Source organism: Rhinoraja longicauda, chromosome 31 (assembly GCF_053455715.1).
Source record: "Rhinoraja longicauda isolate Sanriku21f chromosome 31, sRhiLon1.1, whole genome shotgun sequence".
Lineage (NCBI taxonomy): Eukaryota > Metazoa > Chordata > Chondrichthyes > Rajiformes > Arhynchobatidae > Rhinoraja > Rhinoraja longicauda.
This window is the reverse complement of record NC_135983.1, coordinates 14,759,780-14,787,280: the sequence shown is the minus strand read 5'-3', so window position 1 is coordinate 14,787,280 and position 27,501 is coordinate 14,759,780. Positions and strand designations below refer to the sequence as shown.

General features: G+C 39.9%; 1 protein-coding gene across 1 annotated transcript in view; it reads right to left on the bottom strand.

Annotated features, from left to right (window-relative positions):
• The window catches only part of med27 (mediator complex subunit 27), a 244,181-nt gene that overhangs the window by 118,782 nt on the left and 97,898 nt on the right, over positions 1–27,501 (bottom strand). The window contains exon 3 of the mRNA XM_078425940.1: positions 21,334–21,464. Coding sequence (XP_078282066.1) covers positions 21,334–21,464 — 131 coding nt within the window. The remainder of the gene's footprint in view (positions 1–21,333; positions 21,465–27,501) is intronic.

Here is a 27,501-nt window from a genome sequence, read left to right as displayed (position 1 = left end):
CTATGATACTATACACTTCAGTGTCATCTGCAAACTAACAAATCATGCCATATATATTCTCATCCATATCGTTGATATTAATAGCAAACAGCAATGGGCTAAGCGCCAATCTCTGAGGCACACCACTCATCACAGGCCTCCAGTCCCATAAACAGCTTTCCACCACATCCCTCTGCTTCCTTCCATTAAACCAATTTTCTATCCAGTTATCTAGCTCTCCCTAGATCCTATGCAATCTAACCTTGCAGAGCAGCATACCATGTGGAACCTTATGAAAAGCTTTGCTAAAGTCCATATAAACAACGTTGGCCTTGCCCTCGTCAACATTTTGAGTGTTGTCTTCAAAAAACCCAATCAAATTCGTAAGACACGATCTCCCACAAACAAAACCATGCTGACTATCCCTAATCTATCCAAATGCATAGATATCTTGTTGCTCAGAATCCTCACCAGCAACTTACCTACCACAGATGTTAGACTCACTGGTCTCTAATTCCCAGGCTTTTCCTTGCAGCCCTGCTTAAATAGAGGTACGACATTAGCCACTTGCCAATCATCTGCCACCACAGTCGTGTGTAGCAATGATTTACGTAACTCAGCAAGGGCTTCCGCAACTTCTTCGCTAGTGTTCCACAGCATCCTGGGAGACCAGGCCTGGGAAATTCATATGCCGTAAGATGTCCAGCACCTCCTCAACTGTAATATGGACTGTCTTAAAGACATCGTCATAAAGCGCCACAAGTTTCCAACCCTTCATGTATTTCTCCACTGTAAAAATAGAGAAGAAAAACCCATTGTCAACATTGCCCATTTCCAGCAGTTCCACACATAGATGATCACTTTGGTTATTGAGAGGATCTTTTCTCTCTCTAGTTACCCTTGTTCCTTAATGTACATAAAATCTCTTTGGATTCCCCTTAATTTTATCTGCCAGAGCCATCTCCTCCCCCCTTTTTGCCCTCCTGATTTCCTTCTTAAGTATGCTCCTCAGTCCCCTAAACTCCTCCAGGGATGCACGAACCCAGCTGCTTATATTTGGCTCATGCCTCTATCCTTTTTCTGACCAGAGCCTAAATTTCTCTCACCATCCAGGGTTCCTTACCCCAAGCTGGCTTGCCCGTCACTTTAACAGGAACATGCATGCTTTGAACTCTTACCATTTCATTTAAAAGGATCCCACTTTCTAGACGGCAAACATCCTACTCCAATCAGATTTTGCAAGTTCCTGTCTAATACCATCAAAGTTGTCCTTGCCCAATTCAGAACTTTTACTTATGGGCCCGTCTAGTCCTTATCCATAACTATTTTAAACCTCATAGAACTGTGGTCGCCGGTCCCATAAGAGTCGCCCACTGACAGTCACTTGCCCTTCCTAATTTTGTAAGAGTAGGTCAAGCTTTGTGCTCTCCCTTGTACTCACACCTCTCCTCTCACAGCCCTCCAAAAAGCGCAACAACATTCTCCTGGTTCTTACTATTCACCCCACTGACCTTGACATTCAATGTCAACCCTTTGCAATATCTGCCACTTTGAACAAAACTGCACGATTTGAAGGAGCATTCCTTTCAGCGATCCCTGATCGGCTCTTACATCTCCATCAACCACTCTCTTTCTTGTGGCATTTCCCTATGCAACTGCAGGAAATGCAACTGTTGTGCATTTACATCTCCTGTTCTCACAATCCAGGAATCAACAACTGTGAAGGAATTATCAATTTTCACTTTGCTCTTTTGTACACTAATATTTTAATAAAAATCCATCTTTCAGTCTGCTGCAGGGTACAAGTACGTGATTCATTTCTCTATCTATTAAATAAATTTAATTTGTACATGCTCCTTCTCCCCATTGTACAGTCTCAAATTTCATGTAGATAGCTCGATGCACATGTAGTACGAGAATAGGACCATCTCTACTTGCCAATTCAAAAAACACCAGAAATCTCAAAACAATTGCCAAGGGATTAACTAATATCACCTATACCCCTATAAATGAGTAATTAATCACTCCCTTTGGTCATCTCTCTTCTGAAACAAGGCATGCACCAGGCAATTACCAATGCATTAATGTTCTGTTTGTGATTCCAAAATGAATTCATTCTCAGGTTTGACAGTATTAATTTGATATGAATGGAAGATAAGCTTAAGACTTTTTTTCTGGTAATCAACCCTATAGATTGAAGTTATACAGCACAAATAAAAAAGAGTGTGGATTTTCACTTCTCAATACTCAACACTTGCAATTTTGCAATATTCTGAAAATCTAAAGTTGTGAGGCTCATTGTTGAAAACAAAGAGTTTTAAATACATTCAGTAACCGGAACAGGTTGCTACAAGTTTCAAGCAATGTTGCAGCTAGTCATTCTCCCAACACCAATTAACAATGTTTAATAAAAGAGAATTAGGTGTCAAATTTTTATGCAAGACAGCATACTTGGGGCGTAAAATGTAACATCTGTAAATGGAAAGTAAAGACTTCCATAATTCCTATCAATTCCCCTCGCTTCTATTCTCTTGGTAGAAGCTGAAGGGTCACGACAGTTTCAGGAAGGGAGTGAACAGCTCTTCATGTCCCATAAGCACTATTTTGAATTGCAATTTAATGAAAATATTTTACCCTACATTAAAATATACACTTAATTTTAAAAAACTTTCGTTCTAGTTGGTGTGTCGTCACCAATAAAAAACAACAACTTTTAAATTAAAAGTAAGTGATTTCCCATCTGGAATTAATTTTATCCCTGTCCGCTCAATTTCTATTAAGCATAATCACATGACAGCTGCAAAATATCCAAATATGCAGCAGAAAATGCAAAGTGTGAGGAAATAGCTTCTGAGAAGTAACCCTTCAGACAGAAAATAGACTGGAGTAAGCTGGAGTAGCTGGAAAACTCAGCGGGACAGGGAGCATCTCTGGAGAGAAGGAATGGTAATGTTTCGGGTCAAGACCCTTCTTCAGACTGGTTAGGGATAAGGGAAACGAGAGATATAGACGGTGTTGTGGAGAGATAAAGAACAATGAATGAAAGATATGCAAAAAAGTAACGATGATAAAGGAAACAGTCCATTGTAAGCTGTTTGTAGGGTGAAAATAAGAAGCTAGTGCAACTTGTGTGGGGAATTAATAGAGAGAGAGAGAGAGAGAGAGAGAGAGAGGGAATGCCGGGGCTATCTGAAGTGAGAGAAATCAATATTCATACACTGGGCTGTAAGCTGCCCAAGCAAAATATGAGATACTGTTCCTCCAATTTGCTTTCGCCTCACTCTAACAAAGGAGGAGACCGAGGACAGAAAGATCTGTGAGGAATGGGAAGGAGAATTAGTGTCCATCAATCAGGAGACCAGGTTGGTTCACGCGGGCTGAGCGAAGGTGTTCCGCGAAACGATCGCCCAGTCTGCGTTTGGTCCACATCTTCAATAACGGATACAGTACATGAGGTTGGAGGAGGTGCAAGTGAACCTCTGCCTAACCTGAAAGGACTGTCGGGGTCCCTGGACAGAGTCGAGGGAGGAGGTATAGCGGCAGGTGTTGCATCTTCTGCAGTAGCTGGGGAAGGTACTTGGGGAGGGGTTGGTTTGGGTGGTACAGTACCAGCTTGTTAGCTGTTCAAATAAAGTGATTATTTCAGTCTACTTAAAATCAAAAGTCCTCAAAAGTTCCACAACTTCTGTGGAAGAGAATTCCACAGATTCACAGCTCTCTGGGTGAAAAAGTTTTTCCTCATCTCAGTCCTAAATGACCTACCCATTATTCTTAAACTGTGACCCCCCCCCCCCCTCCCTGGTTCTGGACTCCCCTAACATCGGGAACATTTTTCCTGCATCTAGCCTGTCTAATCCCTTAAGAATTTTATATGTTTCTATACGATCCCCTCTCATCCTTCTAAATTCCAGTGAATAGAAGCCCAGGTAATCCATTCTTTCATCATATGTCAGTCCCGCCATCCCGGGAATTAACCTGGTGAACCTATGCTGCACTCCCTCAATAGCAAGAATGTCCTTCCTCAAATTAGGAGATCAAAACTGCACACAATACTCCAGGTGCGGTCTCAACTGTACAACTGCAGTAGGACTACTTTGCTCCTACACTCAAATCCTCTCACTATGAAGGCCAACATGCCATTTGCTTTCTTCACTGCCTGCTGTACTTGCATGTTTACTTTCAGTGACTGATGTGCAAAGACTCCCAGGTCTCGTTGCACCTTCCCTTTTCCTATTCTGACACCATTCAGATAATAATCTGCCTTCTTGTTCTTGCCAACTACGACATACAACGTCTACAGCTCTGCCCTCATCAATTTATTAGATTACTTATTAGATAATTGCCCCATAATACGAACAATTGGTCAAAAATACAGAAATGTTTCAATAATACAAATTTCAAAAATACAAATATCTTCTCAAAAAATTATTTTGAAAGTCAAACAGCTGCAGCTTTCCTTCCATCACACATGCACACGCACATACTAGCACAGATCTCCTGTGGAACTCTAATGGTTACATACCTCCAGCCAGAACAATACCCTTTCACCACAACCCTCTGTCTTCTATGCACAAGCCAGTTTTATATCCTAGCTACAGTGGATCCCATGCTTCTTAATCTTTTGGGTCAGCCTATCATAAGGGTCTTCATCAAAACTGTCTGCGGGTCCCAATAAACCAGAGATGCTGCCTGACCCGCTGACTTACTCCGACACTTATTTATTTATTGTACACCAGAATCTGCAGTTCCTTGTGTCTAAACTAAATCTGGTTGACTGTCATTCCATTGGCAAATATTTCAAAATTTCATGGGTTTTAGAATAATAAAACTATTTTTTAAAGTTTAGATTCCACTACAGCTAAATGTTGCTTTAGTTTCCAGTAAACCTCATTTATATCATCTAACATTTAATTCATATTTAAATGTTTAAAAGTCAATTCATAATGATGCTATTTACTTTCTGTCTTGCTCTCTATGAGGTTTCTCCAGAGCGGTTGGCATCCTGCAGTCAGTGTCACTGGGCAAACAGGCAGAAACACTCTCAAACCGATCCCTGGCAGCCTGACACTGGAGAGGGGCAACCCCAAGCCTCACAAATCACTAGGATGTCTTGGGAACTTCTTTCAAGGGCAGTGTAAGTCATATCATGATCAAAGACAAAGTAATGGCTCTTAAGAAAAAATGATATGGGGAAAAGGAACAGTGGGGAAAGCTCCATTTACAGAGCAACTACCACCACAGAATTAAATAGTATCCTTTTGTATCATAATTTCTGTAATTCGGTGACAAATAATTGGTTAAAACAATTGTAGTGTTTAGTTTTTTTATGTTATATAATGAAGATTTTCAATATCCTATTATTAAGCAATGGGATAAAAATACTTAATGTACGGGGATCACTGGGCGGCACGGACTTGGAGGGCCGAAAAGGCCTGTTTCCGGCTGTATGTATATGATATGATGATATGATAAGAAACCTGTCCTGTGCCAAGGTTGTAAACTATAATTTTAGTCTTCAGTTCAAAGTAAAAGTGATGCATGTAGTACTTTAGACCTCTTTTCAGTCCATAGGAGAAAATACATGACAGCGGACCCTCCTATTTAGAGACAGCCAAATTGATGGGTTGTGCAACAATCCATTAGAAGGATATTTGGCAGTGAAAGGTATTTGACTGGTGGTCAAAGCACTTCAGGAGAGTACACATCCACACAGATGAAGGTCATATCTGGCATGTCTACTAATGTGCTTTGATTTCAAGTCATCTTTCCAGTATCAGGATGCTCTAATCCAGGTACAGGACTTACGAGTCCAACTGAACACACCCAACTTCATTACACTGCGTGTTTAGATCACATTGAGGCTTTTTTCATATCTTTCATATGGGTCACAACATCTTTGACAAATGAAAAATTGTTAATTATTCAGAGGCCCAGATTCTTATGCATCTTTGGTCTATGTCAATTGTGTTTATGAAAAACAATAGCAGGGAAAACAAATTCCTAAAAGTCTAAAAATACTTTATAGCTCGAAGTAAAAAGTTGGAAAACATAATTATTTTCCACTAAATGTTTTTTCTAATCCAAGATCAAGGCCTGTCATTATCTTGACATTAATTACACAATGAATATTAAATCTTTGTCTATACCTATACGCTTTTCATCTATCTGAACTTTAAACAAAATTGTTTGAAATAAGATATTTCTCCACTTTTGCATATTTGATTTACAAATATTCACTATAACGGTATTATTCTTTAGGGTACATATCAATTTACAGTGCATTCAGAAAGTATTCAGACCCCTTAACTTTTTCCACATTTTGTTACGATACAGCCTTATTTTAAAATGGTTTAAATTCATTTTTTTATCATCAAAGTACATACAATACATCAGAATCAAGAAGCGAAAACAGGTGTTTAGATTTTTTGCAAAGTAATTAAAAAGAAATAACTGAAATATCACACTGACATAAGTATTCAGACCCTTTGCTATGACACTCAAAATTGAGCTTAGGTTCATCCTGTTTCCATTGATTATCCTTGAGATGTTTAGACAACTTGATTGGAGTCCACCAGTGGTGAATTAAATTGATTGGACATGATTTGGAAAAACACACACCTGTCTATATAAGGTCCTACAGATGACAGTGCATGTCGGAGCAAAAACCAAGCCATGAAGATGAAGGAATTGTCCATAGACCACCGAGACAGGATTGTGTCGAGACACGGATCTGGGGAAGGGTATAAAACAATTTCTGCAGCATTGCAGGTCCCGAAGAGCACAGTGGCCTCTGTCATTCTTAAATGGAAGAACTTTGGAACCACTGGGACTCTTAATAGAGCTGGCCGCCCGGCAATCGGGGGAGAAGGGCCTTGGTTAGGGAGGTGGCCAAGAACCCAATGGTCACTCTGACAGAGCTCCAGAGTTCCTCTGTGGAGATGGGAGAACCTTCCACAAGGACAACTATATCTGCAGCACTCCACCAATCAGGCCTTTATGGTAGAGTGGCCAGACGGAAGCCACTTCTCAGTAAAAGGCACATGACAGCCCGCTTGGAGTTTGCCAAAAGGCACCTGAAGGGCTCTCAGACCATGAGAAACAAGATTCTCAGTTCTGATGAAACCAAGATTGAACTCTTTGACCTGAATGCCAAGCATCACGTCTGGAGGAAACCAGGCACCGCTCATCACCTGGCCAATACCATGCCTACGGTATAAGAAAATAACTGCAGATGCTGGTACAAATCGATTTATTCACAAAATGCTGGAGTAACTCAGCAGGTCAGGCAGCATCTTGGGGGAGAAGGAATGGGTGACGTTTCGGGTCGAGACCCTTCTTCAGATGCTGCCTGACCTGCTGAGTTACTCCAGCATTTTGTGAATAAACCATGCCTACGGTGAAGCATGGTGATGACAGCATCATGCTGTGGGGATGTTTTTCAGCGGCAGGAACTGGGAGACTAATCAGGATCGAGGGAAAGATGAACGGAGCAAAGTATAAAGAGATTCTTGTTGAAAACCTGCTCCAGAGTGTTCTGGACCGCAGACTGGAGAGGAGGTTCACCTTCCAACAGGACAATGACCCTAAGCACACAGCCAAGACAACGCAGGAGTGGCTTCGTGAAAAGTCTGTGAATGTCCTTGAGTGGCTCAGCCAGAACCCGGACTTGAACCCGATCGAACATCTCTGGAGGGACCTGAAAATAGCTGTGCATCAACGCTCCCCATCCAACCTGACAGAGCTTGAGAGGATCTGCAGAGAAGAATGGGAGAAATTACCCAAATACAGGTGTACCAAGTTTGTAGCGTCATACCCAAGAAGACCCGAGGCTGTAATCACTGCCAAAGGTGCCTCAACAAAGTACTGAGCAAAGGGTCTGAATACTTATGAATAAATGTGATATTTCAGTTATTTATTTTTAATTACTTTGCAAAAATTTCTAAACACATGTTTTTGTTTTTATTATGGGTATTTTATTGTGTGTAGATTGATGATAAAAAAATGAATTTAATCCATTTTTAAATAAAGCTGTAACAACAAAATGTGAAAAAGGTGAAGGGGTCTGAATACTTTCTGAATGCACTGTATATCTCTATTTTCCGTTTAACAAGACAGACAAGGTCTAGAAGCTAATAATAGGGCAGCAGTCTCTACTTTGCTTCTGTTGTGCATTACTGGCGTAATCTAATTTAGCACGACAATAACGTTTGCACATAACTGTGTCAACAAAATATCTCAACATATAACTATAATTGTTAATAAAATAATTCATTATTTCACATAAAATAATTCATTATTTCACATACATTATCTCATAAATAAGATATTTGACCAAGATTATTGTGCTTCAACCAGAAGTTTTAACATTGAAACATAGGGGATAATATTGTTATGATTTATGGATTCTTCCATAATAAAACATTACTAAGGAATGCAACCTATCCTTAAATAGAGGAATTTCTTTGGTGACTAATCGATCTGCTAGGCAAATAAAAAAGCCTAAAAATTTGTCCAAGCTCTGTCACCTAGTTTATCACTTTGTTTTGTCTTTCAAGCTCCTCTAGTAAGTTAAAAATGGCATCAAAATCTTGCTATGTTGAGCAACAGTCAAACAAGGAGTCAGATTTTCAATTTTGGTCATCGTTGATGAATTTAAATAACCTGACCTGAGATATCAGCTAACTATTTATAATTTTTGGGTTTAAACAAAACCTTAACTAACATAGGTGCCCAGGAGCCTAACAAGAACTTTAGGCTTGTTTCTTGAGGGCTGATAGGTTGAACTGTGAACCTTCCTCTACATCCAATTTTCCAATTGCAAACATTCTGACCAGTTTCATTCTATTTTCGTAGATAAATGCAATACACAGATCAAAACAAATTTAAACAAAACTTTTAGTTCAGCTGCATTAACAGGTCTTACAATATTAAGCCATGAACCAACATACAATAAATTTGATAAATAATGTCATAAGTCTGAAGCATTTAGGAAACTGCAAATGCCTGGCAGATGGACATAGCCAGCAGTGTGTACAAACTGTATTATTTATGTTTACAAACATAGCACTGCAGAAATTTAAAATATTAATACCCTGCAACATCCCTTTTCTAATTATTCAGTTTCATATATTCATAATGCAGCATTGAGAGACCTTGGTGTACTGGGAATGGATTAACATGGGATTCTTTAGAATTTCAATAAAAAATAAAGAAAATCAAAAATGCCCCAGTTACATTTTAAAATACTGCTTCTTTCAAGTATATTTTCAACAACTGTTGAGGAATGTTTTACGGGGGAAAAACAAAATCTGAAAACCGTAGTAAAGTCATCCAGTGTTAAGAGCACTGAGGATGCATGCAGGTAATTTATCACAACGTCTTTTTAGAGACACAAGGAATCATAAATGTTGGAATCTTGAGCAAAACACAAAGTGCTGGAGGAACACAGCAGATCAGGTCACAGCTGAGGAGGGAATGGACAGTTTTGTTCAGGACCCTGCTTCAGTGATGTTAGTTGGGAGAGGGAGTGGAGGGAGAGAAAGCTGGAAAAGAAGTGGGTGCAGAACAAATCCTGGCAAGTTATAGGTGGGAATAGATGAGGGGGATTTAATTGGCAGATAGGTGGTGTAAGTGACAAAGGGTAGAGGTGAAAAGAAGACAAAAGGGTGTCAGATAAGGGAGGTAAGAGGAGTGAAATGTAAAGTCAGAGGAGGGGATATAGGTGGAAGAGGACAGAGGGGGAGGAATGAAGTGGGATAAAAGGAAAATGTGGATGGGAAATATGTGTAAAGCAGGAAAAGAAGCAGGGACCGGGGGGGGGGGGGGGGGGCGACGGGACAGGAGAGTCGTGGCAGGGGGGTGGGTATTACTTGAAGTTGGAGAATTCAGTGTTATACTGTTGAGTTGAAAGCCACCCAAGCCTTACCTTTCTTGGCAAAAAATCTGATATCCCTTTGTCTCTTTATCACATCTAATCTTTGTCACTCTGCCAATCCCTCGAACGTATGGCCACCTCTCAGTTGCCAGGCTTTATCCTATACCACCTCTCTTTTCCAGTTTTCTTCCCCCTCCCCCCACATTATGATCAGTCTAAAGAAGGGTGCGGAATCGTTGCCTGCCTGTTCCCTCCACAGATGCCGCCTGACCAGATGCGTTCCTCCAGCAGAATGAGAACGGCCTGTTTTTAATCAGGTTAAGACTTTAGCAATATAAACCCTTCTTTGTTGTAAATGATATAGCTCTTACAGTAAAAATAAGGTATTTACTGCTAAAGGCTTCTCACAAAATTGCTCACAAAATTAAAAAAGGTAAACGTCTGCCAAATCAAGATGGATTTGACTTGATCTGAAACATATGGCTACTTAATGTAAACAAGATAATCGGATATCACTCTCATAAAAATCCCAACTTCCTTTGCTTTTGTCTTGTTCTTACTTTCAGCATAAAAATCATGATTTTATGGTTAATTATGCCTTTTCACAACAGTACTCCTGCTGGTGCCATTTAAACAGTGGTCACAAAAATCCAGCCTACAATAGATGAATGGGCATCAATATTGAAATGTGATCTTGTATCAATCACACCAGCTGCTGGCTTTAATATAAATGGAGATGGCATAAACCTCTCTAAGAAAAGCTATTTATGAAAGGCAAATATTCTCCAGAATGATTATATTTCAGATGTCAACATGACAAACACGAGATAGCCTCCATTAACCCATCCCAAATAACATTGTTTGGTTGAACTGTACATCTAAAATGCAGTTACCATTTTACTAATATTGATGCTTCAACCTTTACCTTGAACGTTAAGTACAACTTTGAATTGTTGTTTATCAGATTAAAATATTCCTTTTTCAAGGCTCTAGGTGATGGGTCTGCATGCCACGAATGTGATATTCATTATTGTGACATAAAATAGGGGTGAAATTTAAGGATTTTCCTGCAAAGTTAAATCCATTGGGCTACACTCCTCTGCAAATAGCTGTGAGCAAATAGCATTGCACTGTAATATCAGATGTACCATCCTTGCAATTTTTACATGCAAGTGACCATTGCATTAGTCGAAGCCACAGGATATCAAACATGCAGGAATCTTAGTACATAAGATTCTCCCTCCCTCCCTTAAATCCAACACTGCTGCATGTTAGTTATGGTTAATTGGATATAATACCTTACTTCAGATGCTTAAAGAAATGCATAGAAGAGCCTGTTTAAAACAGCAGTTAAATCATAGGTGTTTTATGATTTGTTTAATGCCTCTATATACCAACATAAAATATGAAAATATTTTGATGGCATAAATGAAAAAGCTGGTGAGATAACAACCTTGGGTAAAATCCAATTTTAAATTTATTTGAAATCTGAATTTAAAGACTCTATTCAAGGGACCCCTGTTTCCTTTAATTTTATTCCAGTTGCTGTAACTGTTCCCAATAACTGCAAAATAACTATTGAAATCTTCAGTTCCCGGAAGAGCTGAGAAGAGCTTTTTCATCAAATAGATGAAGGGCAACAAAACAAAAAGGTTGCAGATTTGATCTTCAGTCTATACCAATCTCAGCTTGTCCAATGAAAGAATTATTTGCAGCCAATTCATCACCTTCCTTGGTCTGAAGTGTTCTGTCTTTTCAGCATCTCATTCTGAATGTACCAGAATGATCTCAAATTCAGCCCTTGATTCAATTCTAACTTGGATAACAGTGGAATTGTTCAATTGCTTTATGCTAAATGTGTGTGGTCGTAGGTATGGATGCAGAAGCACTGGTAGCATTTCCACTAACCGTTCATATTCCTCATTGGTATCAAGAACTTAATCTAGGTTTGCACAGGATAACTTAAGAGGAAAGATAAAATCCTGCTGTTATTTAACAGCCAATTATTTAGAGGATGTAACTAGTAGAGTGGATAAGGGAGAACCAGTCGATGTGTTATATCTGGACTTTCAGAAGGCCTTCGACAAGGTCCCACATAGGAGATTGGTGTACAAACTTAAAGCACACGGCATTGGGGGTTCATATTCCTCAATGTAGAGAATTGGTTGGCAGACAGGAAGCAAAGAGTAGGAATAAACGGGTCCTTTTCGGAATGGCAGGCAGTGACCAGTGGGGTACCGCAAGGCTCAGTGCTGGGACCCCAGTTATTTACAATATATATGAATGATTTGGACAAGGGAATTGAATGCAACATCTCTAAGTTTGCGGATGACACGAAGCTGGGTGGCAGTGTTAGCTGCGAGGAGGATGCTAGGAGGCTGCAGAGTGACTTGGATAGATTAGGCGAGTGGGCAAATGCATGGCAGATGCAATATAATGTGGATAAATGTGAGGTTATCCACTTTGGCGGCAAGAACAGGAATGCAGAGTATTACCTGAATGGTGGCCAATTAGGAAAAGGGAAGATGCAACGCGACCTGGGTGTCATGGTGCACCAGTCATTGAAAGCAAGCGTGCAGGTGCAGCAGGCAGTGAAGAAAGCGAATGGTATGTTGGCATTCATAGCAAGAGGATTTGAGTATAGGAGCAGGGAGGTTCTGCTGCAGTTGTACAGGGCCTTGGTGAGACCGCACCTGGAGTATTGTGTACAGTTTTGGTCTCTTAATCTGAGGAAAGACATTCTAGCCTCAGAGGGAGTACAGAGAAGGTTCACCAGATTGATCCCTGGGATGGCAGGACTTTCATATGAAGAAAGACTGGATAGACTAGGCTTGTACTCGCTGGAATTTAGAAGACTGAGGGGGGATCGTATGGAAACATATAAAATTCTTAAGGGGTTGGAGAGGCTAGATGCGGGAAGATTGTTCCCGATGTTGGGGAAGTCCAGAACTAGGGGTCACAGCTTAAGGATAAGGGGGAAGTCTTTTAGGACCGAGATGAGAAAACATTTCTTCACACAGAGAGTGGTGAGTCTGTGGAATTCTCTGCCACAGAAGGTAGTTGAGGCCAGCTCATTGGCTATATTTAAGAGGGAGTTAGATGTGGCCCTTGTGGCTAAAGGGATCAGGGGGTATGGAGAGAAGGCAGGTACAGGTTACTGAGCTGGATGATCAGCCATGATCATATTGAATGGCGGTGCAGGCTCGAAGGGCCGAATGGCCTACTCCTGCACCTATTTTCTATGTTTCTATCTGTATAATAATCACCAAAGTGGGTTATTTGAAAATAACAACCCTTTAAGGAATAGTTTTGAAGTCACAGTCTTTCACATGAGCATTGCAGAAAATTTAAGAATATGTAGTGCTTGTAGCACATTGTGTCGCTTGTCACTAGTAATAAATGTTATCATCACTTTATTTGCAGGTAATATTTAAGCTAACTGTTCTGGTGAATAAATTAATAACACACTACCATGCTTTTACCACAGACTATTCTTTATTTATTAGTCTATATGATCGTTCTGCATTGTAAAAACCTCTAAAATGTTTTCATTCTGGATGAATTACTTGCAGTTCAAATGACTTTGGTATTGGTATATTATACTCGCATGTACCGAGATACGGTGAAAAACATTGTTTTGCATGCTATCCAGGTAAATCATCCATATGTGATTACAATAGAATCATAGTGCATAAAGAAACAGAATGCAGAATATAGGTTGCAGCTACAGAAAAAGTGCAGATAGACCTGGTTCCATTTCCTGGTCACATACCATGCATGCATATGGCTGCCTTCCATCTGCCCGACTGACCCCATTGCACTCTCATCTTCTTCAACCACCCGCCCTTTCAAATATTTCTGGAACTCATGTTGTTGAACCCTTACCAACTTGACCCCACTAATTCCCAAAAGGATATATTGTAGATTTAAAATTAAATCGAATACACCTGTAAGCTTACTCAGTAAATATATATTACCAGGTTGCTTTTGCGTCATGCAGACCCATCAACTAGAGTGGAGTGGAAGTGGTGTGATAATATAAATTGGATTGTTAATAGTTGTTAAACAATGAAACCGTCAGTGTTCTGCAACATGGTGGAAGTACTGAAAGGAATGCACTGTCAAATTCATGATAAATACTAACATTACCGGAGATGAGTGCATATTGACACCATTTGAGTTCAAAGATGCAGGTAATAAAGAATCAAATTTCAGAATTAGGAATTAAGCATACAGCCCAAAGTTTCTAATTCAGCAAAGATTCACCTAATTAATTATGGTATATGGCATTGTCATTCAAGAAGAGGTTGAGCCCACTGAGCCGATACGAGAGTATATTTGATTGAAACATACAGAAACTGCAGTTCCTTGTTTCCAGAAATCTTATAGGCTTGACGGCGAAGAGGCAAGTATGATGATTCTCCTGAATCTCTTGATCAATGGATCAAGACATTTAATTGTCTCACTGTCAGGTTTTGGCCAACCAGGGCTGAAATAGGATAAACTTCTTCGGAGGGTAATGAATTTTTGAAATGAATGAATTAATAAGTTTATTGGCCAAGTAAGTGCATATACAAGGAATGTGCCTTGGTGCTCCGCTCGCAAATGACAACACATACAGTTAACAATTAAGAATAAAGCATAAAAACATCAAAACAACAAGGATACAACATTACGGTCTAAACATGTGGGTGAAAATAAACCAGAGTAAAAAAGAGACTACAGACTTTGGTTATTGAGTAGAACTACTACTCGTGGAAAAAAAAGCTGTTTTTATGACTGGCTGTGGTTGTTTTAGTCCGGAGTCGCCTTCCAGAGGGAAGTGCTTCAAAGATTTTGTGGCCCACGGTGAGAGGGGTCAGAGATGATCTTGCCCGCTCGCTTCCTGGCCCTTGCAGTGTACAGTTCATCAATGGGGGTAAGGTTGCAGACAACAACCTTCTCAGTTGATCGAACGATCCGTTGCAGCCTCCGGATGTCGTGCTTGGTGGCTGAGCCAAACCAGACCATGATGGAGAAGGTGTGGACGGACTCAATGATAGCAGTATAGAATTGGACCATCATTGCCTGTGGCAGATTGTGTTTCTTCAGTTGCTGCAGGAAGTACGTCCTCTGTTGGACCTTTTTGACTGTGAAGTTGATGGTGGGCCCCCATTTAAGGTCCCTGGAGATGATAGTTCCAAGGAACTTAAATGACTCCACAGATGTGACTGTGGTGTTGTTGATGGTGAGTGGGGGGAAGGGGAGGAGGAGCTCTTCGAAAGTCTACAATTAGTTCCACTGTCTTAACACTCCACCGAAGGGAGGTGTTAAGTGTTAGTTGCTGAGTCTAATCAATCAAAGGTTGATACATTTTGGGGTATTAAAAGATATTCAAGTGATTGTGTAATTGCAGGAAATGGCACTAAGATAAAATATGAATCCGATGTTAGTGATCAGTGGAGCAGGAGAGAGCCCCAATATCTATTTGTTATATTCTCCTGTTTTTATTTTCAGATAGGAAAGCCACTTTTAATTAAAACATGAGTTATTACCTACAATAACCACCTCTGATTAATATTGCATGTCATTGCAGTTCACTATCAATCCTGTATCAGGGAAAGAAAATATAATAGCTCCTGTATTAGCCCATTGTCGTTCTTTATTATTTCTAATGCCTACAGTAACTAATTTAGAAATCAATGCAATTTATTCTGGAAATCGCAATGTAGTTTACATCTCCATTAAAAAGTAACTTGCATAATCAATAGACAATAGGTGCGAGGAGTAGGCCATTCGGCCCTTCAAGCCAGCACTGCCATTCACTGTGATCATGGCTGATCATCCACAATCAGTACCCCGTTCCTGCCTTCTCCCCATATCCCTTGACTCCCTTATCTTTAAGAGCTCTATCTAACTCTCTCGTGAAAGCATCCAGAGAATCGGCCTCCACTGCCTTCTGAGGCAGAGAATTTCACAGATTCATAACTCTCTGGGTGAAAAAGTTTTTCCTCATCTCCGTTCTAAATGGCCTACTCCTTATTCTTAAACTTTGGCCCTGGTTCTGGACTCCCCCAACATCGGGAACATGTTTCCTGCCTCTAGCGCATCCAATCCCTTAATAATCTTATATGTTATATCTTATAAGGCAATGTGATACTGAAAGGAAGTGATACTGAAAGGAAGTGACTATGTGAACAATTGAATCTATCGCTTTAGACACATCACACATCAATCGCTGAGGTATAGAAAGTAATGACAGAAGGACTAAAGGGAGGGAAAGATTGTGGGTGAAATTAAACTTTGGTAACACAAAGCATTACTGTTTCCTCACACCAATTTGTGCAATTGCTTTTATCCAATTTGAAATCTTTGGGAAACTTCCACGTGACACATTTGGCTTGGAATCCCTTTACGATAAATGCTGACATTTCTATTGAATTCAACTAGTTTGTTCAAATAAAGTTAAACCAGCTGCAATGTTAATTGACTACCCTGAAGGGGAAATGAAACTGCGTGAGATATAAATGCACCACAGATTGACAGCATCAAGGAGTCCTTTGCATAAACAGTCATTGGATGTTTCATCAACAATTTCCAACTAGATTTCAAACATCAGATGCAACAGCGGAGAATATTTGAGGTTAGCATATTACAAGTCAAGCTACCCATCTAGGTGGCGACCAACTTTATCGGTTGTTACTTATATTTTCGCACAAAGGCTTTGCCCTGTACCCATTTCCAGCCTTCTTCCCTAATGCAATCAGTCTGAAGAAGGGCCCCAACTCGAAACATCACACATGCATTCCCTCCACAGATAGTGCCTGACCAGCTGAGATGCTCCAGCACTTTTATGTTTAGCCAGAGGAGATGTATATTTTTTGGCACCTTACATTATAATGAACATTTATAGGATCAGTTAAAACTAAGGTTAGTATTTTAATTATGATTGATCAGGTGCTGTGTAGCAATACAATAAATTTAAGTAACTTCATCAATCGTTAGAGTACTTTATACCTTCACACGCCTAAAAGGCCAAATAGGAAAGAAAACTGCAGATGCTGGTTTAAATCGAAGGTAGACACAAAATGCTCGAGTATCTCGGCGGGATAGGTAGCATCTCTGGAGAGAAGGAATGGGTGACGTTTTGGGTCGAGACCCTTCTTCAGACCGATGTCAGGGGAGGGGACGGGACAAAGATAGGATGTAGTCGGAGTCAGGAAGACTGGTGGGAGAATTGGGAAGGGGAGGGGATAGAGAGGGAAAGTAGGGACTATGTGAAGTTAGAGAAGTCAATGTTCTTACCGCTGGTGTGTAAACTACCCAAGCGAAATATGAGGTGCTGTTCCTCCAATTTGCGCTGGGCCTCACTCTGGCAATGGAGGCGGTCCAGGACAGAAAGGGGAACCCCTGTTTCCTAAAGAATGAGGACATCTCCGATGCCCTGTGTGGAACACCTCATCCTGGGCGCAGATGCGGCGTAGACGGAGGAATTGGGAGTAGGGGGATAGAGTTTTTACAGGAAACAGGGTGGGAAGGTAGTCAAGATAGCTATGGGGGTCAGTAGGTTTGTAGTAGATATCGGTCACAAGTCTGTCTCCTGTGATGGAGATGGTGAGATCCAGAAACGGTAGGGAGATGTCAGAGATAGTCCAAGTAAATTTAAGAGCATGATGGAAATTAGTGGTGAAATTGATGAAGTCAGTGAGTTCTGCATGGGTACAGGAGGTAGCACCATTGCAGTCGTCAATGTAGCGGAGGTAGAGTTTGCCAGTGTAAGCCTGGAACAGGGATTGTTCGACGTACCCTACAAAGAGGCAGGCATAGCTAGGGCCCATGTGAGTGCCCATAGCTGGTATATTTGATATATTTCCTTTGGTGTTTACAAAACCCCTCATTTATTCATTTATTTTCATCATTAACTACTGTAAGAGATTAATAGGCCACAATTTGACTTCAGCAGACACAGGCCACATCTTCTCATTTAGAGTCATAGTCAAGTCAAGTCAAGTCAATTTTATTTGTATAGCACATTTAAAAACAACCCACGTTGACCAAAGTGCTGTACATCAGTTCAGGTACTAAGAAACGAACATACAGCATATACATTTACAATGTATCACGCACTATTGTGCTCCATGTGCGAAGATCCAGTATAAGGCTACAGAACTGCTGTAGAAGTAATCTGTAGTCCCAGAGGGTTATCTAAGAAGCCCCATGAACCTACTGTCCTATGGACTGTATCCACCCATTTATAGTTCTTATTCTGTAGCCCAAAACAAGGTTTCGGCATTCTCACTGCTGTGCCAAACAAGTGACAAGAAACATGTTTCTTTACTGGCCAGCCACATTTAATAAGGCAGCAATTTGTCCAGGAACCAAACTAAACAGTAGTTAGGTTAGCCCCATTAAAGCTCCGGCTACATGGTTAAAGCACATTAAATTCCAAATGATCCTATTTACAGGGTTAATCTGCAAGCTCCAAAACAAATGTCAGCAGCTGAGCTTTTCATCTGACTGCTAGAAAATCAATATCTTGATTAAATAATCATGATGGATTTATCTCATCGCTTCATCTGATAAGATGAAATGTAGAGTTATTCTTGCAATGGGAAAAATGATGCGATTTTGTGTTTGGATGGAACAACGTATACATTAATAAAACATTTATATAATTGCTAGAGTTAATTTAATCATAAATCATCAAAAATTTAACCAAAATCTTTAGATTTCGCAAGTTAGTCAATTTCTTAAGTGTTACATTCAGATTATGTTTCTCATGTGTGGATATTAATCAATTTGAGTATGTAAGGTGTCATGTAATTTAACTCGTCAAGTGGAAATGTTAAGCAATTCACTGCCCCTTTGAGTCTTTGATACCATGAATACAAATTCCATGTCCATTTTAAGAATGCAACTTTTAGATGAATGCAAAAATGGCACTTTAGTCCAACACTTGAAAAAATGATAATTTGATTGGTGAGAGGAATTGAAATTTTATTAAAAGACATAATCAGATTACTATCTCCACAAATTCCAAGAGCCTGTTCAACATTCTGTGCGGCTTAATGATGGTGTAATCTAACAATTGTAGTTCAACTTCAATGAAAGCGCTGATTTAATTCCCACTGGATGGACAAAACTAGTACTTTAGATATAAATGACAATGACAATTTGGAGCATTCGCATTGCTTTTAAAATCAAGATGCTTTTGTACAGTAATCTGATTGGTGCTGGCATGTGGGACCTCAGGAATTCATTACATGAATTGGCCAAATCAATAAATGTTTTGAAGTTCAATGGCTTCAAGAACATTTTGCTCATTTACAGTCAGTCTAATTCAGTGAATTGAAATATATCATTTCCTGCTCCTGAAATCTCTCTTTGAACTCCAGAGCATGCACACTAATGGAATGGGAAACGGGACAGATATAGATTAATTTGACATATGCCTGTGATCCATCAAAAGTTTGTTGCTAGCTTGAAGTTAGTTGTGTCTTTCAGTAGTCCTGTTGGTAAACTCTAGAATAAAATTAGTGAATGTTGCAAGATTTACTACGATATTGGCAATGTTGACCATGAGAAACTTAAGAAACTGAAGAGATCACAAAGTGATTTTGGAGAATTTTTAAATGTATAGTTTACCAATCGTGACATGGCTGGCAGTGCCTTAATTCACGATGGTGTGCAAATGCTTACATTCACTTACAATATTCACAAAATATCAACAATTGCTCATTTCCAAACATTCCATCAGTGAATTGTTTGAGAGGACCATGCACAAGGCATTGCCCTTTGTGTCTAGTGACAGGCGAATCCTCCACATTCACATTCCCAGAGTGTGAAGTGGCCTCACCATGATTCAGTGCATCGCTCAGCTTGCAGCCCAATCCCTAGGAACATGCCAGTCTGACACATTTGGTTGAGGGCATCTCCTTGAATTGGAAGAATAACAAATTTGAAGCAACCAAAGTGCATCCTTCGACAAGTTGACGATCTTCCATCAGCAGATGATGTTTGCCTCAGTATGTGTCAGTAGCAACAGCCCATGAAGTAGAATCCTATACAACTACTTGGGACAAACTCCACCGTCCCCCCCCCCCCAACCACCCTAAGTAGTAAGTAGTGTTTGCACCTATCTTTAAATAAAAGAGCCTTGCCATTCATGTGCCCCCCTTCGTGTGTGGCTGCATCAGACTGTGCATGGAGCCACAGCACATGGTGAAGGAGACGGACAGTTGGGACAGTTGCCAAAGACAATGGCCTCGATCTTCCTGCAATTGACTCTTGCTCCCAATGCCAACTAAAAGTGGTTGCAAATGCTGATCAGTCTGCAAACCAACCGTGGATCCGAGCAAAACACATCGTCCATGCACAAGGAGGTTTTGATCTGAGCAGAAAAATATTCCAAGAACTACAAATTATACTTACCTTTTAGTCCAAGAGGTCTTGCAAAACCTTAAGAATGATTGGGGGAAAAAAGGTTCCAAAAGCTACGAATTGCACTTACCTTTGAGATTTCCCTTAGAAAAACATCTAATTGAGGCTTCAGAATACCTCACAGAAAAAAATTAATACTGTCTTTGCCTGTTTAGATTATGCATTAGTTAGAAGTACTACAAAATGATTTAAGCTTCTGAGATTAAAAGGAAACCCCACCAGTACTGAAATGAGTGATGTCTTGCCAAAAGGGAATGCTTTAATACTGAACCAAGGCAACCCAGCATTCCTTTAATTTCCCACCTCCTGTACCAAATAATTTTAAAATATGTTTTACAGCAATATTACCCAGAATTATGTAGGAAGGAACTGCAGGTGCTGATTTAAACCGGAGATAGACACAAAATGCTGGAGTAACTCAGCAGGACACGCAGTTGCTCTGGAGAGAAGGAATGGGTGACGTTTCAGATTGAGACCCATCTTCAGACCAGAGTCGTAAGAAGTGTCTCGACCCAAAACATCACCCATTTCTTCTCTCCAGAGATGCTGCCTGTCCCGCTGAGTCCAGCATTTTGTGTTTACCCAGAATTATCTCCTTTCTTTCAAGAAACTACCTAGATTATGACTCCACAATTTACAATAAATTACATTTTTGAAAGCCTGCTTCATAACTTGCTCGCATGACCCTAACCCTAACGCATTAAGTATATGTGCAATATTTCTCTTCCTATCCTAAGGAGAGTCTAAGGAGTTTCTAGTAAGAAATTAAAAATGGAAAAGTCCTGGAAATCTACCATATAAGTCACCGGCATCCACAAAGTTTTCTGATCTAAAATTAGCTTTTCAGGAATTAATCATTTTGTAGAAAACCAAACAACACGATAGTGATAGTATGTGATATGCAAGATAACACCATCCTCCACAGCAAAATTAATGCCAATGGAAATGATATGGCTAGATAATTAAATGGTGAGTTTATAATTTTTTTACTTAATAATTCTACACATAACATGAAGTCATAAAAGTATCTTGCAGCAAATAGTTTCAACACAGGTACTTACTGAGGTGGTAGAGCAAGTGTGGTAGGTTGAACTTTTGGCCTACGTTTTGCAGATACACCCATCTGCATAGCTGATCGCTTCAGGGACTGTTGGTTTAACAGACTGGAAGCTAGACCTGCATGATATTGGAGCTGAGAAAATAAGAGAGAAAAAAAAAAAATGTTAGTGCAGAAGACATAATTAAATTTAGACCATTCTGTTGAATCTTCTTAACACATTTCTAATATTCAATAATTGTATCATGAAAATTGTTCATTCTGAATAATCTGTAGAGCATCAGCTATCCTTTGAAAATGAATAAACGCACAAAGGAATCCAATGTGTTCTTCTCACAATGCCTCATTGTCAAACAGTATCTGTCATTGTTATGTTCACAGACTCTGACAATGCCTTTAGTAAATATAAGAAATGAGTCATAGAATCATTTTCCCAACAATTTCCATGAACAGCATGAAATGGTGAATACCTTGGTGAATATTTCCCAACAGCAACAGAGCTGAAATTGGAAACACATGATCATAGCCAGTAACTGACATGGAACTGTCCTTCAAATTCTAACTCAAGCTAATGCCGTGGCATTTCTTACAATAGAATATTAGAAAACTTGCACATGAAGCATTGGCAAGTAGCTTATAAATAACAAACTAATACGATGCATTTTCATTTCCTCAAAAAAATATTTATATCTTATTTTGAAGCAGGTAAATGCTCAGCCACCAGCAAGAACTCAAGCTCTCAGAAATAGTGAATGAGAGGTCTAGTGAATGACAAACTCAAAGAAATTAGCATTAGTGAAAATTAAGTATTGGAGAAATGAATGGTTCTGAAAGGTGATAAATCTGCAGGACACGTTGAAAGGCATCTTGAAGGTGGAGAAGGTGCATGAAGTGATAGCCCTCTAAATTCTCTAGATTCTAGAAAGGTTCACACGGATAGAAGGTACACACAAATAGAAGGTACACACAAATAAAAGGTAGCAAGTGTAATTCCCACTATTTAAGAAAGGAGGATGAGAGAAAACAGGGAACTACCCACCACTTAGCGTGACATCAGAAGTAGGGAAAATACTGGAATCTATTATTATGGAAGTGCTACTTTAGAAAAAAATAATAGGATCAGGCATTTAACATAGATTGATGAAAGGGGGATCACATCTGATAAATCTGTTACAATTTTGAGATTGTAACTAGTAAAACAAAGGGAAACCAGTGGGCATGAGCCATACAAGAAATATTAAACAAAGTTAGGATGCATGACCTTGGAAGTAATATATTGATGTGGTGTGAAGATTGTATTGTGGACAGAAAACTAAGTAGAAATTTGTTAGGTTAGGAAACTGACAAAGAGGGTGCTAATGCCCGTGTTGTCCACTGTCTGTATTAATGGTTTGGATGAGGAGTTTGAGTATATTATATCCCTCTTCTCTGACAATAAAAAGGCATATGGCAATGTGGATGAGAGGAGGATACAGAGAAGCTTCAGGGCTGAAGTGATTTGCAAGCACAACACAGCTGGCATTTAATGCGGTAAACTGTAATGCGTGTTTGTAGTCTGGAATTTTGCCCACTGATGTGACAGAGGCAGGTTCTATTGTGGCCTTTAAAAGGAAATAAATATATGACGAGGAAAAGTTTGCATGGTTATGGAGTAGGCATTTGAGGATGGAACCAATGAATTTCTGTGGTAGAGAGCCAGTGTGGACATAACGAACCAAATGACCTGCTGTATTCCAACTATTCTATAATTCCCAGATGACAACATTTGCAGTACTATGATGCAGGGGTGAAAATTGTAACAGAGCAAAGAAAGACAGCAACAAGAAGTGGTGGAAGAAACACAATTTATCAATCATGGATCAATAACAAAATTCAATAGATTAGAAAGATATTACCCATCGGGGGGATGATCAAATAAAAGAACAACTTCAAAAAGAGTGTAAAAAATGATTTTTCAAGCATGCTCTGATTGAATGAGGTTATGGCTGAACTCCTACACCACCTCTACTTTTATTCATATCTGGCAATTCCCTTATGGTCCAAGAATCTATCAGCAACTGAGCATTCATATTGCTCTGGGGTTAAGAATGTTACCAGATCTGCATACTTCCAGTAAGCAAATTTCTTTCGAAGTCAATTTTGTTTGTGTGAGATCAGTTCTCAATTTCCTAAACTCCAAAAAAAAACAAATGTCCATTCTATTCAATCTCCCCAAAAGACAGACCCAAAAATTCAAATCGTCTCTGTGCCTATCTTAAGGTAAATATGGAGACCAGAAATTCTCAATACTTAAATGGTCTCACTAATGCTCAATCAAACTGAAGAAAGATGTTCCCATTTTCTAATGCCAACCCCCTAGATTAAAACATGCCTAATAATAATTGGGAAAAACTTAGAACACAGAAACATAGAAAAATAGGTGTAGGCCATTCGGTCCTTTGAGCCAGCACCATCATTCAATATGATCATGGCTGATCATCAAAAATCAGTACCCCATTCCTTCTTTTCCCCATATCTCTTGATTCCTTTAGTCCCAAGAGCTAAATCTAACTCTCTCTTGAAAACATCCAGTGAATTGGCCTCCACTACCATCTGTGGCAGAGAATTCTACAGATTCACAACTCTCTGTGTGAAGAAGTTTTTCCTCATCTCAGCCCTAAATGGCCTACCCCTTATTCTTAAACTGTGACCACTGGTTCTGCTCCCCTAACATTGGGAAGATTTTTCCTGCATCTAGCCTGTCCAATCCTTTAAAAATGTTATATGTTTCTATAAGAACCCCTCTCATCCTTTGAAATTCCAGTGAATACAAGCCCAGTCGACCCATTCTTTCATCATATGTCAGTCCCGCCATCCCGGGAATTGGGTGAATTTTCGCTGCACTCCCTCAATAACAATAATGTCCTTCCTCAAATTAGGAGACCAAATTGCACACAATACTCCAGGCACGGTCTCACCAGGACCAGGAAAATGTGACCTTGAAGTAAAAATGTGGTAAAAGGCACAATTATCTTTTTCTAATGCTTTTCATTTGTTTATGTTAATTTTGTACAAGGACCTTGTAAATCTAAATTCTGATTTTCCTTACTGTCATTTCTTGTATTACGGCTCTTGGCCAGGGCCGGTACATCTGGCGTCACGACTAGGTTCTGAAACCCATTGCAAAAGCCATCAGCATGGGAATCAGCAGCTGCAGACGAGCACGCCCCATCACCTAGATGATCACCTTTGTGAAGGCTGGAGTGCAGCTGCCAAGAACCACAGCAGCCAAGAATCCGTCAGGAATCATGGCGACTGCGCAGGACAAGCAGCTTTCTGTAGACCTGGTGAAACAACTGAAGTTCCCACGGCACATCGCCAAGACCACCCTGAGGCCGGACATCCTCCTGGTGTCAGAGGCGACCAAAAACATCGTCTTGTTGGAACTGACAGTGCCATGGGAGGACCGTCTGGAGGAGGCCCACAAGAGAAAGAAGACCAAATACGAAGAGCAGGTCATAGACTGCTGTAAGCAGGGCTGGAAGGCAAGACACATGCCCATTAAGGTTGGCTGTAGAGGTTTTGCAGGACAATCACTCTACAAGGCCTTGAGTGCACTGGGCATCACCGGAATGGAGAGGATAAGAGCCATCAAGAACACCACAGAGGCAGTGGAGAAAGCCTCGAGATGGCTCTGGATCAGGAGAGGAGGTCCTGGGGCAGGAGCGATGCCACCTGAACACAAGTCGTGGTCTGATCAACCATGGCTGGATCGCCTGGGCTGGTCTGATGTTGAAAGACCTGAAACACCCAATGACCCCAGGTTACATCACTGATGATGTGTTCAGGAGCATCAAGAGATGTATTTATCCAAAAAAAATTACCCTTAGGATTTGGTTGGTTATCTTGCATTTTGGCAAACCAAAATATAGCGCACAAAAGGTCACAGACAGGGCATTCCACAGCAGGCAATCCACCTCCTGAATCCTCTAGTTTATTCACCATTCACAATATACACTAGAAGTGTGATGGAACATTCCTCACTTATCCGAGTACAACTCCAACAACACTCAATACCAGCTAGAACAAAGCAGCATGCGTAAATGATGACAGAGAACAAGAGCTGTAGATACTGGAATCGTGACCAAAACACAAAGTGCTGGAGGAACTTGGGCAGATGGAATGGACACGTGACATTTTGGGTCAGGATCCTTCTTAAGATCGATTATAGTAGAGGAGCGAAAGCTGGAAAAAGGGCAGGAATAAATCATACCTTATTTACTGTCCTAAACATTCCCTCAATGCACTGTCAGAATGCTGTAGATGCTGTGTGCATCATCCAAAATCTCTAATGTAGCAATTCTCCAACTCTTCAAACGTATCCCTTAAAAACGTGACCACTACCAGGTGACCAGAGCAGAAGGCACTTTGGAACCATAACACATACAGATTTCTTTCAAAGTCGCTTGTTATCCCCATGAAAAACTATCCCAAATTCTCATAATTGGCGAGTCAAAATCCTGAAACTTTGTCTTCAACAGCACACTCGGATTTCCTTCACCATAGGCAGCCGTGGTTCAAGAAGGCAAATCATCACTACCCTCACAAAGATAAATAGGCATGGGCAACTTTCTGACCTTGCCTACATTCCATGAACAAATAATAAAAATATTCAACCACTAAACATTCAATGGGATCAAAACATGATGGACTCAGGCAGTCAATTTTCCTGACCCTGTAAAACAGTTCAGTCGTGTTGGTTTTACTCATTGATAATCCATGAAAGTTGGAAGTGCTAATTGTTCAAAGCCATCCTGAGTGATCCTTCTTGACTTCAAGCAGCTATGGGCCTGGGATTCCCAAGAGTCAGGGGGATATTTCATTTCACAAGGAGACTTTGAGCCAATCCTTTAATCCGACTGTCTCGTAATCTCTTCCTGTGTATGATCTTAACATTGAGTTAGAAATAAAAACTGAAAATGCTGAAGCGACTTAGTAAGTTAGGAAGCATTTCTGGCAAGAGAAACAATAAGACAAATTTTATCAAAACAAAGACCCATCATCTGATGACCTGAAAGCTTACTATTCTTTTGCAATTATTGCCTGATCTGATGTAGATTTTCAGCAGTGCTGTTTATTTCAAATTTCCAGTAGTTTTTTTCTTTTTCCATTATTCAGAATAAAGTCTCTTTCGGGAGCCTAGCGTTAGACATGTGAATGACATATCTGGCCCAACAGAGCCAACTGTGTGTACCTGGGACCCAAAGCTAGGGATATTGGCCTGAGATACAACATTGTCTTTGGTCTGCTTATCCTTCCACTTCATTACCTCTTTAAACGATCTGCACAGGCACAAATCTTTTGTTTTTGATTTTTGCTTCTTTCACAACTACACCTTGTAATTTTAAGTATTAATTGGATAATCTGGAAGATGCAGAAAAAAGTGAGTATGTGGATAAAAATGAATAGGAATCGGAAAGTCAATACGACATGTTTCATATGAAGAGGAAGGTGCAGGCATCATGCTGCTTCCACCTGGGTTAGACACAAGTTCTTTCTTCAATTACACATTATGTGTACTTTCTACATCTATCCAGAAATTGCAAAATATGAATTTGCCCAAGTCATACTTTTATTTAAAAGAAAAGCTCCTCCAATATAGAATGGAAAGTACACACTTCACTTAAGCTTGGAGTTGTTGCAGGTAGGTCATTGCTCCTGTTAACTGATGAATTCAATTAAAAATTCCAATGAACCAAAATAATCCAATTGCTTTGTCATTAACCCAGCTGGTGCCACTCACAGTTGAGCACATAACAGATTAAAATTAATTACAATGACAATTTGTGAAAGGTGTCACAGTGCATTTCAAACTTGGCAACACAATAAATATATTAAAGGACAGTAACTAGGCTCTCTTATGCCTCTTTGTGGTGATCAATATTGAAAATCTCACCGAATAAGTCATTCACCCTGCAATGCGTGGAGGTCAGTTCAGCATAACGCATTTGACTAAATCAATACAATTTAAGTTAATTTTTCACATTCAAGTTGGTTTTATAGTATATGTACTTTCCTCCTAGATTAGTAATTAGAGTCCCAAACAATTTTACAGAAAGCAATTTTTGGGAAAGGTAATTTGCCTTTCTTTTCAAGATCATTTTGCTTTGAAGAATCATTCATCTGAAGCATT